General features: G+C 44.2%; 1 protein-coding gene across 1 annotated transcript in view; it reads left to right on the top strand.

The window, feature by feature from the left end:
• Positions 1-42: 42 nt before the first annotated feature.
• The window catches only part of NINJ1 (ninjurin 1), a 52457-nt gene continuing 35496 nt past the window's right edge, over positions 43-17003 (top strand). Inside the window, exon 1 of the mRNA XM_072598211.1 lies at positions 43-421. Coding sequence (XP_072454312.1) covers positions 347-421 — 75 coding nt within the window. The 5' untranslated portion in view covers positions 43-346. The remainder of the gene's footprint in view (positions 422-17003) is intronic.

Here is a 17003-nt window from a genome sequence, read left to right as displayed (position 1 = left end):
CTGTTCCCTCCCCGCAGAGATACAGAGCAGTGTATTTACATTTCACGGCCCCGCCCCCAAGGAGGCGGTGGGGAGTCGGGCTGCGTCCGCCACCTCCTCCTCCTGCTCCTCCTCCTCCTCTGCCGGCGAGCGGAGCGGGAGAAGGAGCGACGCGAGGCAGGCCCGGGGCGGAGGAACCCATCCGGGGCTGGTCCTGCAGCCTCGCCGAGCCGCAGAGCAGCCAGCGGGCGCGGGAACGGGGCCCAAGCTGGACGGGAGAGCAGCCCGGCCCGGCAGCCCGGCGGCAGCCACCAGCCCCGCGGAGCGCGCCCTGCTCCCGGACGGCGACCGGGAAGGAGGCGGCGGCATGGAGTCAGGCCCGGAGGAGTACGAGCTCAATGGGGATGTAGGGCCCGGGTCCCCAGCCTCCTCTGGGGGCAGGGTAAGTGGGTGGCCCCGGGGGTGATCGGCCAGGGGGAACGGGAGGGTACGACACGGAGGGCTCCCCGGCGATGTGGCCCGGGGGAATGGGAGAGGGCAAGGCAGAGGGCTCCCGGGGATCTGACTAGGGGAGGTGGGAAAGGACAACGCAGAGGCTCCTTCGGGGTCTGACCGGGGGCAAGGGAGGGGACAGCGCAGCAGGTTCAGCGGGGGTCCGGCCAAGGGCTTGGGGGCGCCGTAGTGCTCCGAGATTTGACAAGTGCGCAGGTGGTTTCCAGAGCCAGGGCAGGAAACTGGGGGGAGGTACAGGTGGTTTCTAGAGCCAGGGCAGGCGGGGGTCGGGGGGGGGGGGGGTCAATGCCAAGGCAGATGATTGGGGGAAGGGGCGACGCAACTGGTTTCTGCATCCAGGGTAGGAGATTGAGAGGGCAGGGGGCGGCACAGGTGGTTCCTGAAGCCAGAGCCAGGCTATTGGGGGGGGCAGCGCCGCCGATTTCTGGAGCCAAGGCAGGAGATGGGGGGGGGCACAGGTGGTTACTGGAGCTAGGGAGCAAAACTGGGGGGAAGGAGCAATGCAGCTGATTTCTAGATTCAGGGCAGGAGATGGAGGTGGGGGGGAAGGCGGCACAGCTAGTTCCTGGAGCGAAACCAGGAGATTGGGGGTCAGTGCAGCGGATTGCTGAAGCCAAGTGGGAGATTGGGGGAGGGGGCAGCGAAGCTGGTTTCTGGATTCAGGGCAAGAGATTGGGGGTTAGCGCAGCTGGCTCCCGGGTCTGGCGTCTGTGGGATGCAGGCCAGCACCCGTTAGCTAAGGCTCACCGCCCGGGTTACACTCATCTACCCTAAGGCCACATCCAGTTGCTGTGCAACATTGTAATAGTGGAGTGGTGGTGATGGTGGTGATGGTGCTAAGGAGAGGGGCTACACCACTGACTGCGGCTAAAGAACTCTCACCAACAGCTGCCCTTTCACGAGCACTTTTCAAGTTTTTTTTTTAAATTTCTGCCCCCTGTGGTCAAGGCTAGTACGTTTTCTCCCACCCCCACCCCCTTCTTGTGCAGTCTTGAATTTCCGTCCTCCCTTAACCACTAGTCTTGGCTTAGGCCACCTCTGCCAACAGTTCCACAGCAAAGAAGAGACCGGACAGAGATGGATGAAAAGAGAAGCAGAGAACCCTTTCTGGGTTTGGGGGAAAGTAGCATTGGATTTGGAAATCTGGGTTTGGTTACTGCCCTGCTACTGATTACACCTGTGGTCTTAGATAAGTCTCTTCAGCCATGGGGGCCTGGGTTTCCTCAAGTATCAAATAAGGGGTTTGGATCACTAAAGCCCCTGCCAACTCTGCTTATTCTGTGATTCAAACCGGTTACCCCTTTAAAGGGAAGTCTTCCCTTTCTTTAGGTGTTCCCCCCAAGTTTTCCAAACATCATTATGGTGAATTTATGTTATTTAAAAAAAGTGAAAGGTTCTTTCTTTTTATTCTCCTTCTCCCCCAAATGAGGGAAGAGGATGGAGAAAAAAAATGAACAACTTTAAAAAGTAAAATTTATTTTAAAAATGATTTTAAAATAACTATGCCACAGTTCTTTTCAAAGAAAGGTGATGCAGGAAATCAAAGAGAGTCAGGAGGCAGGCTTCTGGAAATAACTCCCTGCAAAGGAATTGCCCCTACAATTGGTGATTTTTTTTTGTTCAGTGTTCTTTGAAGCTTTTGACTTTGTCCCTGACCTCTTTTCCCCGTGAAACACTCTTCTTTTCCCTTCCTGCCTGACCAAGAGCAAGAGTAACCGGAAATACAGATTATTTCTGTAGCACACATATCAGTGCTGGCTGGAGATTTGCTTGGTTAAAGGTGAAGCCAAAAAAGTCCCTTGTTGGGCCTTTGCTGGAAAAGTATGAGGGAATATGAGCGCATTTCAATTGCTCTGATTATTATATACCCACTGGGTGCCAAGAGTAACAACACCTGGGAAGATCCCAGCTCCAGACAGTTTACATTCTTTAGTCTTGATTAATTTGTCTTTGGGGAAGTGGAGTGGAAAGAGTATTGGACCTGGAGTCAGCAGAGACCTGGCTCCAAACGTTTCACCTGCTACTTAGCTAACTGTGTGACCCTAGCTGAGTCCTTTCAGCCCCAGCTTCCTCAAGTATAAAATGGAGATAATGATCCCTGGGGTATTTACCTCTCCTGGGTGTTTTGAAGATCCAATGAAATGATGCAGGTAGAATGCCAAAGGCATGCCCCTCCCTTTATACCTTGTTCTCCATCAGACTGTCTTTTCTCTATATAACCCTCTCACTTGCTTTGGCCTTCTCTGGTTTTGCTTCCCTTAATGGCTCATCTGCACAGATTTTGTGCTTGAAGCTCTTTCCTCCCAGACAGGAGGTAGCTATGGCAGGTAATAGCTTCTAATTCCAAGGTGACTCCAGAGAGATCCACTGAGAGGTGGGTTCTGGAGTCCAGAAAATGCCAAAGGAGAACCTAGGGAGAGGGGAGGATGAAGAGTAGTGAGCAAAGAGGCATGATGATCTAGAGGAAGAACAGAATCTACTCTAGATTTTGGGTTGGAAAACTCAAGGTCAGGTCCCTGCTTCATCCTCTGTGACCTCATGGCAACTCTCTGGGCCTCATCTTTAAAATGAGAGAAGTAGCTGAAATGATCTCTAAGGTCACTTTTAGCCCGTGTGTTCTGTAATTCCAAGTAATAACATTGTCATATAATAGCTGTGTGACCCTGTTGAAGTCATTGACCCTCAGTTTTTTCCTCTGTATCAATCCATTAATGCCCAGGACCTAAAATTACAAAGAAAGGTAAAAACAGACCTTGCCTTCAAGGAGTAATCTCAAAAAAGAATGTACTAGCATCTGGGGAGTGTTGAAAAAGCCTCCTGCAGGAGGTGGATTAATTAGCATTTATTAAGCACCACTATGTACCAAGCTGGGGAGCTAGCTGTGCCATAGAATGCTAAGTCTGCAGTCAGGAAGACTCATTTTCCTAAGATCAAATCTGGTCTCAGACACTTACCAGATGTGTGACCCTGAGCAAGTCACTTTATCCTGTTTGCCTCAGTATCCTCATCTGTAAAATGAGCTGGAGAAGGAAATAGCAAACCACTTCAGTATCTTTGTCAAGAAAATCCAACGTGGGATACAAAGAGTCTGACATGACTGAAATGACTGAACAACAAGAAATGTTCCAAGCACTGGGGAGACAAAAACACTCCCCCCAACCAAACCCCCAAACAGCCCCTGCTTTCAAAGACTTAAAAATCTAATGGACAGAAGGATTTGAACTGAATCTTGAAAGAAGCCAGGAAAGCTAGGAGTAAGAGATGAAAGGGAAGAACGTTCCAGGGATAGGGTACAGCCAGTACAAAGATAAAGAGACTGGAGATAGAGTCATATACAAGAAACCTTAAGTAGGCCAGCGTAGCTGGAGAGGAATAGTGTATGAAAACTGGAAAAGAGGAACAGAACTGGGTTATGAAGTATACTTATTGTACAATTTTTGTGGGATCCAAAAGAGATGGCCTATTTGGAAGGACTTTGAATGAAAACAAAAAAATGCAGAGGATCCCTACACCTTAGCCTGGACTTAAATTGTATTGTCTTGAGGCTATTTAGGTGGTTTGTGCAGTAATATTTCTCCATTGGGGAAAGTGTCTATCCTTTCTCTCCTCAAGGAAAGAATGACTTTCTGTCCCTTTGCATGCCTTCTAATAACAGGTTGTAATGTCTTTCCTGTGGGAAGTCAAGAGTTGGAACTTAAAATAATCAGACTTCAGAGCTAGTTCCTAGTCCTACCACATTGGTTTCTTTCCTCCAGAGGAAAGTGGGAGTGTCTTGTCCAAGGTCACTCAGCTAGTGAGTGGGAAAGTTGGGACCAAAATTTAGGCCTGCTACAAGCCCACATCCAGAAATCTTTGCAGTACAAAATATAAAAGGAATGGAAAAATTGCCTTAGGGCCAAGCATGTTACTTACTCCCCCTTCCCTGTCTTATTCCTTCTTCACCCTTTCTCAGTCCTTAGCCAGGAACAGTGTGGAAGTCCAAGCCTGCAGCCTTTGCCTGGAGCTCAGGCAATGTTTATGCTTCATAGGCTAGCCTCTAGGCCATTCCCTTGGGAGTTTCAGAGCTGTAGAACACTGTATGCGCTGAGTTCTCAGGTTTACTTGGCTGGAGGGGTGGCTTGTATCTCATGGGATCCTAGTTCTATAGGGATTTTGGTTCTTCTTTCTATCTTTCAAGACTGTGTGACTTTAGGGTTAGGGAACCTAAACCTGGTGCTAAGGCAGTGGAATAGACTTTCAAAAAAATACAGACTGGCTAACTCATTCTCAAAGAGGTAAACACCTTCCATGTATCGCTAAACAAGCCTTTACTTAGTGTGCCAAGCACTATACTAGGTGTGGGAGATACAAAGACCAGGATGAAAAAAAGATCTGTGTCTACCTTCAAGGAACTCCTTTGATTCACAAATAAGTAAATACAAAATAATTTACAATCACAGAATTCCATAGAGCTGAAAGGGGATTCACTTGTCATTATAGACTCATAGCGTCTAGAAAGACCTTAATGAATGGCAAATTCCCATCTAGGGGTTCTTATCCTAGGGGTCTAGAGATTTCAGGATGTCCATGAACTTGAAAAGGAACAAGATTTATACCTTTATTTTCACTAACTTGGATTTCCTTTTAATCATATATATTTTAGCTTATGCATTTAAAAACACTGTTTTGAGACCACCACACAAAGGGAATACATGACAGAATCAAGCTTAAGAACCCCTGCTTTAGATTGATACTGTAGGGTGGGAGTAGGGGACCTGAGACCTCAAGGCCATACATGGCCTTGTAGGTCCTCAAGTGAAGCCCTTTCATTGAATCCAAACTTCACAAAACAAATCCCCTTAAGAAAAGGATTTGTTCTGTAAAACTTGGACTCAGTCAAAAGGCCACACCCAAGGACCTAGAAGGCCACATATGGCCTCAAGGCCACAGGTTTCCCACCTCTACTCTAGAGTTACAGCTCAAGTAAAACTTTGATTTTTGTGGAAGATTTGATACTCTGAAGCATATTTTCACATGACTATAAACTGCTGCATTTTTTTTTTATGGTTTCCTATGACTCCAAACTATTTCCAGACTATAAGCTCAACTTCCTAAATGAAAGACAGGTCCCTTGCCAAGTTTCTAAAACTGTACCCAAAGTAGCCATTTTGAAAAAGTAAAAAAACTTAATTATTTTCAGTCAGGGAGTGCTTTGGCGGCTGGGAGGTGGAGGGTTGAGGAATTAGAATCTGCTCAAAGGTGTCACTTAGCTGTGTATTGCTCGCTCTCCAAATGCCTTCTGATTTTGCAGTCCAGTTAAGTTAATACTCTTGGGATGTATTGGATTGCTGGAGCTGTGGCTGAGTGGCCATCGTGAAAATTAAGGATGAGGCCTCTTGAATTTATCTTAGTCCTCCAATGGGGCAGAGACAGAGAACAGTCAAAGTAAATATTTGTTGAAAACAAAACAATCAGAACTGAGAGAGAGAGAGAGAGAGAGAGAGAGAGGGAGAGCACCAAATCAACCAACCAAAGGAAAAAGTACTTAAAAGTACCACTATCTGGCCTGTGTACAAACATGTTTCTTAGAGCACCCTCTGAATCATTACTGTAGGCTTGGAACAGCGGGACACTGTAGAAGGCAGGTTAGGGTTTTGTCTATGCCCAGACTTGTTCTAGATATACTTAGGTGGGGATGCATAGTAAGAGAAAGGTGAGACATCAGTACAGTACAGGAAATAATCGGAGCAAAGGCCTCCAACTAGAAAGGTACACCAGGATGCTAATGGGGCTCTGCAGGTCTCCTCTCCCCCAGTTTAGATTGGTAGCTCCCACATAGAAATAACTAATATTTCTTAGTTGCGTCGACATTTCCCAGTCCAGTTTCTTGTACACTTGTTCAATACTGAGGATGATAGATTTAGAATCAGAAAGGACCTTTGAGATCATATAGTCTAAACCCCTAATTTTATTAAAGTGTAATATTTTATGGAGATGTTATTTTGCTCTAAAGAATCAATTGAAAAAAATAGATAAAATACCAATAAGCAAACTGAAATCTTTTATTCTCCACAACTTTCAGTCAATTGTGTGATTGTCGATATGTGGTATACTGTGGAATATTGATCACAAATGCCTGAACCCTTCTCTTTTGGCTTTTATTATACTGACTTTTTTCAATTAACCCGAATACATTTTCTCTCCATCCTATTTAACCCTTCATTGGGGGTAAAAAAAGAAAAAGAAAACCCTTGTAACAAATATGTAATCAAGCAAAATAAATTCCTACGTTGTCCATGTCCAAAAATGCATGTGTCATTCCTCACCTTGAGTTCATCACCTTATTGTCAGGAGATGGGTAGCATGTGTCATCCATTGTCCGCTGGAATTATGATTTGTCATTGCATTGATCAGTTTCTTTCAGTGTTTTTTATCTTCATAATGTTGTTCCCCTATAATCTTCTCCTGGTTCTGCTCACTTCCCTCTGACTCAGCTCATCCAGGTGTTCCAATATTTCTCAGAAACCATCCCTTTCATCATTTGATATGGTGTAATAGTATTCCATTACATTAATGTATCATAATTCGTTCCACCATTCCCCAGTTAATGGGTACCCCCTTTAGCTCTTTGCTATGGCAGAAAAAGCTGCTATAAATATTTTTGTCCATTTGGATTCATTTCCATTTTCTTTGATTTTTTGGGGGGAAGTGCAGAGTGTAAGCCTTGTAGAGATAGCACTAATTCTCAAGGTATGTGCGGGTTGGTAACTTTTGGGACATAGTTTCAAACTGTTTCCCAGAATCTACAACTCTATCAACAGTGCATTAATGTGCCACTTCCCCACATCCAGTCTCTCCATCATTTGTCATTTTCCTCTTTTTGTCACCTTTGCCAATCTGATACAACCTCTTCATTTTATAGAGGGGTAAACCAAAACCCATAGTGGTAAAGTGACTTGCCTTAGATCACAAAGGTATAACAGGTATAAAGAAAGAACGGGTATTTAAACCCAGCTCTTCTGACCCCAAATACAATACCCTTCTCCATGTGCCATTGTGCCTCCACCATCAGACCTGTTTCTTAGGAAGATGATTTTGGCAGTTATGTGGAGGATAGAGATGGGAGAACCTGGTTTCCATTAGGAGCTGTTATGGCAATCAGTAGTCCAGGTGAGAGGGGATGAGGGCCTAAAATGAGGGGTAACAACCTCAATGAAGAAGAGGGGATAGATGCAAAAGACTGAAGAAATGTCAGAACTTGTAAGCTGATTAGCTAAGGGCAGATTTATATAAAGCAGAGGAAGAGCACATGTGGAGGATCATGAAGGAATCTGGGCACTTTCATGGGCCCATGATCTGTGATTTCATTGATATGCACACTGCAGTGATGCAGGTCTCAATCTATCCATGCCTTTTCATTATGCATAATTCTTGCCTGTGCCCTTCTATAAATATTCTGTAAGGGGTATTTTCAATGTCAGAGCCTTCCTTTGGTTCTCTCGACAGTTTGTGGATACAAATGGAGCATGTAAGCCAAGGGTGTCCTGGTAAATGTTCCACAACTGGTTTTTAAAAAAAAGCATGTATGTATGACACACTTTTAGGTTTAATCTGGATTGTTGCCATTTTCTTCATCACTTTCTTAAGTCTAGACAATAAAAAAAAAACCCCAGTAAGTCAAGTGTGTCCTGATTTCTGGGGGACAAATGCTCATACTGGAAATGTAACAGTTGGTTCTGCTAGGGGAACTGGCTAAACTATCCATTGGTTTCCCTTTGCTCTCATCACGTGAGTACTCTACTTTTTTTTCTGGCCATACACATCTGATGGCATATATTCTGCTGTTGCTTTTGGGCAATTCTTGGTTTTTTGTGTTTTTTTAAAAATTAATTTATTTATTTAACTTTTAACATTCATTTTCACAAAATTTTGGGTTCCAAATTTTCTCCCCATTTGTCCCCTCCCCCCACCCCAAAACACCGAGCATTCTAATTGCCCCTATCACCAATCTGCCCTCTCTTCTATCATCCCTCCCTTCCCTTGTCCCCATCTTCTCTTTTGTCCTGTTGGGCCAGATAACTTTCTATATCCCATTACCTGTATTTCTTATTTCCTAGTAGCAAGAACAGTACTCGACAGTTGTTCCTATAACTTTGAGTTCCAACTTCTCTTCATCCCTCCTTCCCCACCCATTCCCTTTGGAAGGCAAGCAATTCAATATAGGCCATATCTGTGTAGTTTTGCAAATGACTTCCATAATAGTCATGTTGTGTAAGACTAACTATATTTCCCTCCATCCTATCCTGCCCCCCATTGCTTCTATTCTCTCTTTTGATCCTATCCCTGCCCAAGAGTGTTGACTTCAACTTGCTCCCTCCTCCCATTGCCCTCCCTTCCATCATCCCCCCAGCCTGCTAACCCCCTTCTCCCCCACTTTCCTGTATTGTAAGATAGGTTTTCATACCAAAATGAGTGTGCATTTTATTCCTTCCTTTAGTTGAATGTGATGAGAGTAAACTTCATGTTTTTCTCTCACCTCCCCTCTTTTTCCCTCCACTAAAAAGTCTTTTGCTTGCCTCTTTTATGAGAGATAATTTGCCCCATTCCATTTCTCCCTTTCTCCTCCCAATATATTTCTCTCTCACCACTTAATTTCATTTTTTTAAGATATGATCCCATCCTCTTCAATTCACTCTGTGCTCTGTGTGTGTGTGTGTGTGTGTGTGTGTGTGTGTGTGTATGTAATCCCACCCATTACCCACATACTGAGAAGTTTCAAGAGTTACAAATATTGTCTTTCCATGTAGGAATGTAAACAGTTCAACTTTAGTAAGTCCCTTATGACTTCTCTTTGCTGTTTACCTTTTCATGCTTCTCTTCATTCTTGTGTTTGAAATTCAAATTTTCTTTTCAGCTCTGGTCTTTTCATCAAGAATGCTTGAAAGTCCTTTATTTCATTGAAAAGCCATTTTTTCCCCTGAAGTATTATACTCAGTTTTGCTGGGTAGGTGCTTCTTGGTTTTAGTCCTAGTTCCTTTGACTTCTGGAATATGATATTCCACGCCCTTCGATCCCTTAATGTAGAAGCTGCTAGGTCTTGTGTTATCCTGATTGTATTTCCACAATGCTTGAATTGTTTCTTTCTAGCTGCTTGCAATATTTTTTCCTTGACCAGGGAACTCTGGGATTTGGCCACAGTGTTCCTAGGAGTTTCTGTTTTTGGATCTCTTTCAGGAGGTGATCAGTGGATTCTTTCAATATTTATTTTACCCTCTGGTTCTAGAATATCAAGGCAGTTTTCCTTGATAATTTCATGAAAGATGATGTCTAGGCTCTTTTTTTGATCCTGGCTTTCAGGTAGTCCCATAATTTTTAAATTGTCTCTCCTGGATCTATTTTCCAGGTCCGTTGTTTTTCCAATGAGATATTTCTCATTATCTTCCATTTTTTTCATTCTTTTGGTTTTGTTTTGTGATTTCTTGGTTTCTCATAAAGTCATTGGCCTCCATCTGTTCCATTCTCATTTTGAAAGAACTATTTTCTTCAGTGAGCTTTTGAACCTCCTTTTCCATTTGGCTAATTCTGCTTTTGAAAGCATTCTTCTCCTCATTGGCTTTTTGAACCTCTTTTGCCAATTGAGTTAGCCTATTTTTCAAGGTGTTATTTTCTTCAGCATTTTTTTGGGTCTCCTTTAGCAAGGTGTGGACCTGCTTTTCATGCTTTTCTTGCATCTCTCTCATTTCTCTTCCCAGTTTTTCCTCCACCTCTCTAACTTGATTTTCAAAATCCTTTTTGAGCTCTTCCATGGCTTGAGCCCATGGTATATTTATTTTGTCTGTTTGGGATACAGAAGCCTTGACTTTTATGTCTTTCCCAGATGGTAAGCATTGTTCTTCCTCATCTGAAAGGAAGGGAGGAGATATCTGTTCACCAAGAAAGTAACCTTCTATGGTTTTATTTTTTTTCCCTTTTCTGGGCATTTTCCCAGCCAGTGACTTGACTTCTGAGCTTCCTCTTCACACCCACCTCACCTCCAGATCCACCCAGTCAGTGCTTGGGGGCTGAGATTCAAATGCTGCTTCCCAGCCTCAGAGCTTTCGGCAGGGGCAGGGCTGCTATTCAGTTGAGATTAAGTTCAGGTGCTCAGGTCCAGGCAGGGCTGCCACTTGGGGCTCAGTTCCCTCAAGGGGTTTACGTGGAGACCTTCAACAATGGATCTGAGCTCCTGCCTGCTTTGGGAGCCCCTGTCTGCTGCCCCTTCTGCTGCTGCTTCCCGAGGGGGCCTGAGTTATGGGGACACCCCACTCCCCTCTCGGCCACCCAAAAAGACTCTCTCACTGACCTTTGTCACCTGTGGGTGGAGGGACCTGCAGGGCCACTGGAGATTCTGTCCTTGGAGCCTGCTGGGATCTGCTCTTCTTGGTGCCGTTTGGCCAAGGCAGGGCTGGGCTCTGCTCTGGGTCCGGTGTGCGACGGACCTTTTGGGTCAATTTTTGAGGGCTCTCTGGAACAGTAATCTCCTCCACTCCGTGGTTCTGTGGCTTCTGCTGCTCCAGAATTTGTTGGGAGTTCTTCTTTACAGGTAATTTATGGGCTATGGGTTTGGAGCTAGCATATGTGTATCTTTCTGCTCCACCATCTTGGCTCCTCCCCCCAATTCTTGGTTTTTAAATATGTTGTAACCTGCTTGTATCCACCAGGTACTCTTGCTGCCTTTTGGCAATAGAATACCACACATAGTAGGTGCTTAGTAAATGTCTGTTGAATTGAATTCAGCCAGTTATTTAAGCTCCAAATTCCTTCTACAATATTTTGTTCTACCAAAATTCCCCAAAGAGAATCCTCCACTCACTTATGGACTTACTGTTGCAACTGCCTTTCCCCCAGAGACTTTTCTGTTACCCTAAGTTCCTTTTTCAAGATGCAGAAAAATGAAAGCCCCTCACAAAATAAGAATTGATAGCATTCTAGACATGGCTATGACCCAGGACTAGATTGTGTAGTGTAGAATATGTTCTGTAGGAATCAAGAAGAGGGAGAGATCAGAGTGGGACTTGGAGGATGAGTAGGATTTGGATATGTGGATCATAGATTCAGAGCTGAAAAAGCCCTTGGGGACCACTGCATCCAATCCATTCATTTTAAGAATGAGAAAACTAAGCCTCTGAGAAATTCAGTAAGTAGAAAGTCAGTATTTGAATCCAGATTCTCTTGACTCCAAATCCAGTAGTGTTTCTACTTTGTTACAGTATTCTTTCTAATAAGACACCCTGAAAGGAAAGTGAGGTCTTTCTAGTATAGAAGACAAGACTAGCCAAAGGTGCAACATTGGAAATGAGCATCACATGTTCCAGTATTGGTAAGAAGACTGGCTTGACCTAAGGCCTATTGCCTTTGCATGGAGGGGAGTCAAAGGTCAACAAGTTGAGTGGGATCCGATGAAGCCAGGCCTTAAAAACCAAGCAGATTAGACTTAGTTTTAGTCTGAAAATAGTGGCAATGTGTTATAGAGCACAGAAGACTTAACCACTATGCCTCAGCTGCCTTCTTATCCTGAAACATCCCTCTTCCCCTGGAGCCCCTTTCTCGTATTGGTGAGTTCCTCTCAGGGCCTCCATTTTGGAGAGGGACCTAGGTTGAGCATCCTTCATTCCCAACTCTGTTTTTGACTCTCCAAACTTTGCCACTGTGCCTCCACTCATGTACCTTTCTTCTTTCCCCACTCCAACCTTCTCTTCCCTTTTATGTATAGTATTATCTTCCTGTATTAGAATATAGGCTCCTTGAGGGTAGGAGCCATCTTTCTACTTGTATCCCCAGTGCTTGGCACAGTATTCAATCCCTAATAAATGCTTGTTCAGACCAATAAAGGCCTGGTCTTTAGATTCAAGGCTCACTTCTGCTACATCCTACTTTTCAAGATGGTAGGCAAGGGTAGGCAAGTCCTTTTCACCTCTAGCATTTCTAGCAGCTCAGACTAATTTGCTTATTAAGACTAATTTATGTGTGATTTGCCCATCTACATCAGTGGAATTTCTTCACTAGGAGTTCCCATTCTGTTGTAATCACAAGTCCAGAAGCCACGTAACTTCTTGAAAATTTTTTCGACTGGTCTGGTGATTTTACTGTTGTCAGCTACTTCCAGTCAATAAACTCTCTTATGAATATAGATCAATAACTACTCAACTATTTATAGTTTTAGAGAGATGTCTGGGAACCTGAGAGATTAAGTGACTGATCCAAGGTCTCACAGACACAGTTTTAGAGACAGGGCTTAAACCTAGGTCTTCTTTTATCTGGGTTATGCCATACTGCCTTCCGAGTTTTTCAGTAGAAAAATAATGTATAGGGCAAATTATCCCATTTGATCCTCATGACAGTTTTCTCAGGGAGCCAGGGCAGGTATAATTATCCACATTTAACCACTTGAGGATACGGTCAATCAGTAAGTTAGACTTTATTAACTGTGCTAAGATCAGGATGTACATCTTCTGATTTCTATTCCAATGTTTTCTCCTCTATCTCATACTGCCTATAACTTGACTGTAGCAATATTTTCAGAAGATTAATGTGGTAGTGACACTCCAAGTAGTTTAGATGGGGGAAGAGACTGGAGAAGAAGGTTTCCATGTAGAGAAGGAAGTTCAAAAGGTTTATTTTTTCTCCCTACAGTCACATTTCTTCCACCCTTTTCAAGTAAGAAAAATGAGGAAGGGAAACTGTGGGTAGAGGGTAGGGACATTCAGGGTTATTGCAATGTTTGTAATTCATGGATTTCTAGAAAATGAGACTTGGTGGGTAGCTGGTGGCTTGGAGGGCAGAGTCAATGAAACCTGGGATTTTTTCCCATTAAAATTCAGTTTAAGCAAAATAGTATTTCCTTCTCCAGACTTAGACTTCAGGGTGTTTGTTTTTCCACGTACAACATAAGCATAAACTGATGGAGCCCCACTGAACACAGTAGGAAACCACAAAGAGGAAAATGGTAGTGGGCTAGGAGGGGTATGAGAGTTAGCCCCTGGACTGAGGCGTTCTCTGGCATCCTCCAGAGGAAAGACCAAGCCTGGGAGGCTTGTAGGATGTGCCACTTTCTGTTCGGCCATTTGTATTATAGAATAGTCCAGGTATGAGGCCAGGAAGAGGCTGAAGAGACAAAAGGCCAGAGGACCAAACAATGTGTGTTTTATGAAGACTTGAACAGGGTTATAATGACAAGAGAATTGAACGACAGAAATTCAGGGCAGATAAGGCAGAGACAGTTTTGACCAATAATAGCAGATTCTCGGTCTTTGTCAGCACAGTAATATTAATAGTAAAAGCAATGATGATAAGCAGCATTTATAAAGTGCTTTAAGATTTGCAAAGTGGTTCATGTGTATCATCTCAATGGATGCAAGCCTGTGAGATGTCAAACCAACAAATACTTTTGGATGCCCTACTATGTGCCAGGCATAGTACTGAGCTCTGAAGATACAAAGAAATGCAAGAACTGCTGTCAGAAAGCTCCCACTCTTGTGAGAGATACAACATGCAAGCAGCTTCATACAAATGAGATGTCTATGGGACAAATGGGAGAATATCTCGGAGAAAGGAACTGGCCTTCAGGAGGACCAGGAAAGGCTTCTTGCATAAGATTGGATTTTAGCTGGGATCTAAAGAACATCAGGGAGACCAGGGGAAGGAGATGAGAGAATTCTGGCACCAGGGACAGGACAGCCAGTGAAAATGCATTGAATTGGGAGAGGGAGAAACAGCAAGGAGTCCCGGATCTCTAAATCATTGACTCTGTGGAGGAGAGCTGAGTGCTATTATTATACTTATTTTACAGATGGGGAAACTGATGCCCAGTGCCACACAGGCAGGATTCAGACTCAGGTCTTCCTGATTTCAAGTCTAATACTCTATTTACTGGGTCACCCTATGAAAGGGGCTGATGGGAAGAACTGCTATGTTTACTCCAGTATCTGTCAAGGTCTTAGAGTTTTACAAGCACACCATTTGCAAATCACTCTTCTTTTTCAGGCCTAACATCGGTTTGGTTTGGTTTGGTTTGAAAAGCAGTATAGTTTTGTATTTTGGAGCAAAATTTCTGCCACTAGAGGCTTTCCCCCCAAATACTCTCCCCATAAACTTAAGCACAGAGCCACCTCCCTGGCACAGAGAAGCCAACATTAATGAAATTGTGGCTCTGAGACAGAGGTGAGTCTCCTACAGATGCCATTCCTGGGAAGGTCTGTTGGGAAATGTCTTCAAAAGACTTCATGAGGAGCTAGAATAATATTTGCTTACTGAGGTGAAAACCTGGACAGTTTTGCAGTAGGCCGCAATAGACAGTGAAAACAGACTCTTCGAGGATGAACTGGTGTCTGACCAGGAGACCTGAATTCTGGTCCCAGTTGTGTCACTGAAGGGTGACTAGCTGGTGCCACAGTGCACAGAGAACTGGGGCTGGAGTCAGGAAGACTCAATCCTCTTGAGTTCAAATCCAGCCTAAGACACTTACTAGGTGGGTAACCCCGGGCAAATTGCTTCACCCTGTTTGCCTCAGTTTCCTCATCTGTAAAATGAGCTAGAGAAGGAAATAGCAAACCACTCTAGTATCTTTGCCAAGAAAATCCCAAATGGGGTAACAAAAGAATTGGACGTGACTGAAGAAGAACTGTCACTGACTCATTTCTTTGGGGAAGCCAAGTGGTACAATAGAAAAGCCCAGATTGACATTTCTACAGTGTTCTAATGCTCCTCTTCCACTTCCTTTGTGACCTCTATAGGAGGTTACCAGACGGCAGTGGCTGGGTGAAGACGACAGTATTTGGGGAAGTTTGGGACTTCCCAAAACTTAAGTTTGGAACCGATATAATTAGGGAGAGGGAAAATGGCCTCAAGGTCCATTAGTGACAGCAATGAGGATCCTAGACTGTGTGGAATCAACCTTAAAGGAGGGGAGGTAGTTGCTGAGTGGTGGTATGTGAGGGACAGAAACAGAGGAGCCAGCTTCATATCCTCTTGCCTCTGTGTGTGTAGTGGTGTAGCAGAAGGAGCTGCCAGCTTGGGAGGGTGCCAAGAGATGTAGTGTTCTTACGAGAAAACTGGATTTCATTGAGCATCAGAAGATGAAAGAAATAGGAGAGGAGGAGATATGGGAAGGAGATAACAGATTTGTACCTAGAAGGGACCTTTGAAGCCAGCGAAGGCATCTTGCTCTAGGTAATATGTAGATTCAGACTCAAGTTGTCTAGACTCGAAAACCAGCAATCTTTTCGCTGTATCCCACTCTGTTAGGGGAATCTAAGAGAAGTCCCATTGTGCAGGGGTGGGGGGGACGGGTGTCATAGCCTTTAAACACTGTACCATCAAAATGACCTTGTCTTGAACACTGTGAATCTGAGTTAAAAGACTAGGTCTGGGGGAAGGAGGCAATTCTCTTCCCTCCCCATCTCTTACACAGTTGTGGTCATTTCATTCCTCCATTCAGTAGACATTAGGGATGCCCTATTGGATCTAAGATAAATAGACTCCTTTGTTTACCATTTAAGTCCTTCACAGTCTCCCTGAAGCCTATCTTTTTAGGCTGATTTCACCTTAACTCCCATAGCTCTACAGCACATTCCAGCTGACTGGCCTATTTGCTGTTCCCAGTTGTCTAGGGTTGTCTTTGCATGGGCTGTCCCCAGTTCCTGAAAAGCTCTCTCTTCTCTCCTGAGCCTCTTGGAATCCCTATCCCCATCTGAGCATCAATTCAAGTATCATCTCCCAGAGGAGGCATTTCCTGAGTTCCCTCCATCATTAGCCCCACCGCCCGGTTGTTAGTGTTCACCATAACTGTAAACAGATTACTTTGTATATGTTTGTACGTATTTGTTTGTGTAAATTTCAACCCATGTAACATAATCTAATCTATGTGAAGGCAATAACTCTTTCCTTTTTGACTCTATATCTCTAATACCTAGCACTGGGCCTGGCTGTAGTAGGTGCTTTTACATTGGATTGAATTAATTGATACAGAGGAAGATTCCAAAAGGGAAGGAGGAATGAGGGCAAAGTCGGATACTGAGTGGAGAGTGAGTTAGGGCTGAATTTACTGTGAGAGGGAGGGGAAGAAGGGTACTGGTAGTCCTTGAAGTCAGAGGCTGGCTATCTTCATAGTTGACCCTGGCCTTCCTGGCGCAGGACCCCAGGCTAGGCTGCTCAGTTGAATGGGGATGGCACCTTAGGAAGGCATGAAAAACACAGGACCCCAGCAGTCAGGGGCCAAAGTTGAGCAGGGAGCAAACTGGTCCAAGGGTGTTGGCATTTGGAGAAAGGCAGGGAGGGAATAGATCCTCCTCTCCAAAATGTGAGTATCTGAGATGCTGTCCTAGTTGTTCCGTATCAGTTCCAGCTTTGAGGCTAGATCAGGGGTTCTTGACTAGAGGTTCCTGAACTTTTTTTTTTTTAATTTTGAAAGCTATATTTTGATGTAATTGTTTTCCTAGATTTTCTGTTTTATGCATTTGAAAATGTTGTTCTGGGAAGGGATCCCTAGGCTCCCT

Source organism: Notamacropus eugenii, chromosome 3 (assembly GCF_028372415.1).
Source record: "Notamacropus eugenii isolate mMacEug1 chromosome 3, mMacEug1.pri_v2, whole genome shotgun sequence".
NCBI classification, from domain to species: Eukaryota; Metazoa; Chordata; class Mammalia; order Diprotodontia; family Macropodidae; genus Notamacropus; species Notamacropus eugenii.
The sequence above is the reverse complement of the archived record's forward strand: the minus strand, read 5'-3'. Positions and strand labels throughout refer to the sequence as shown.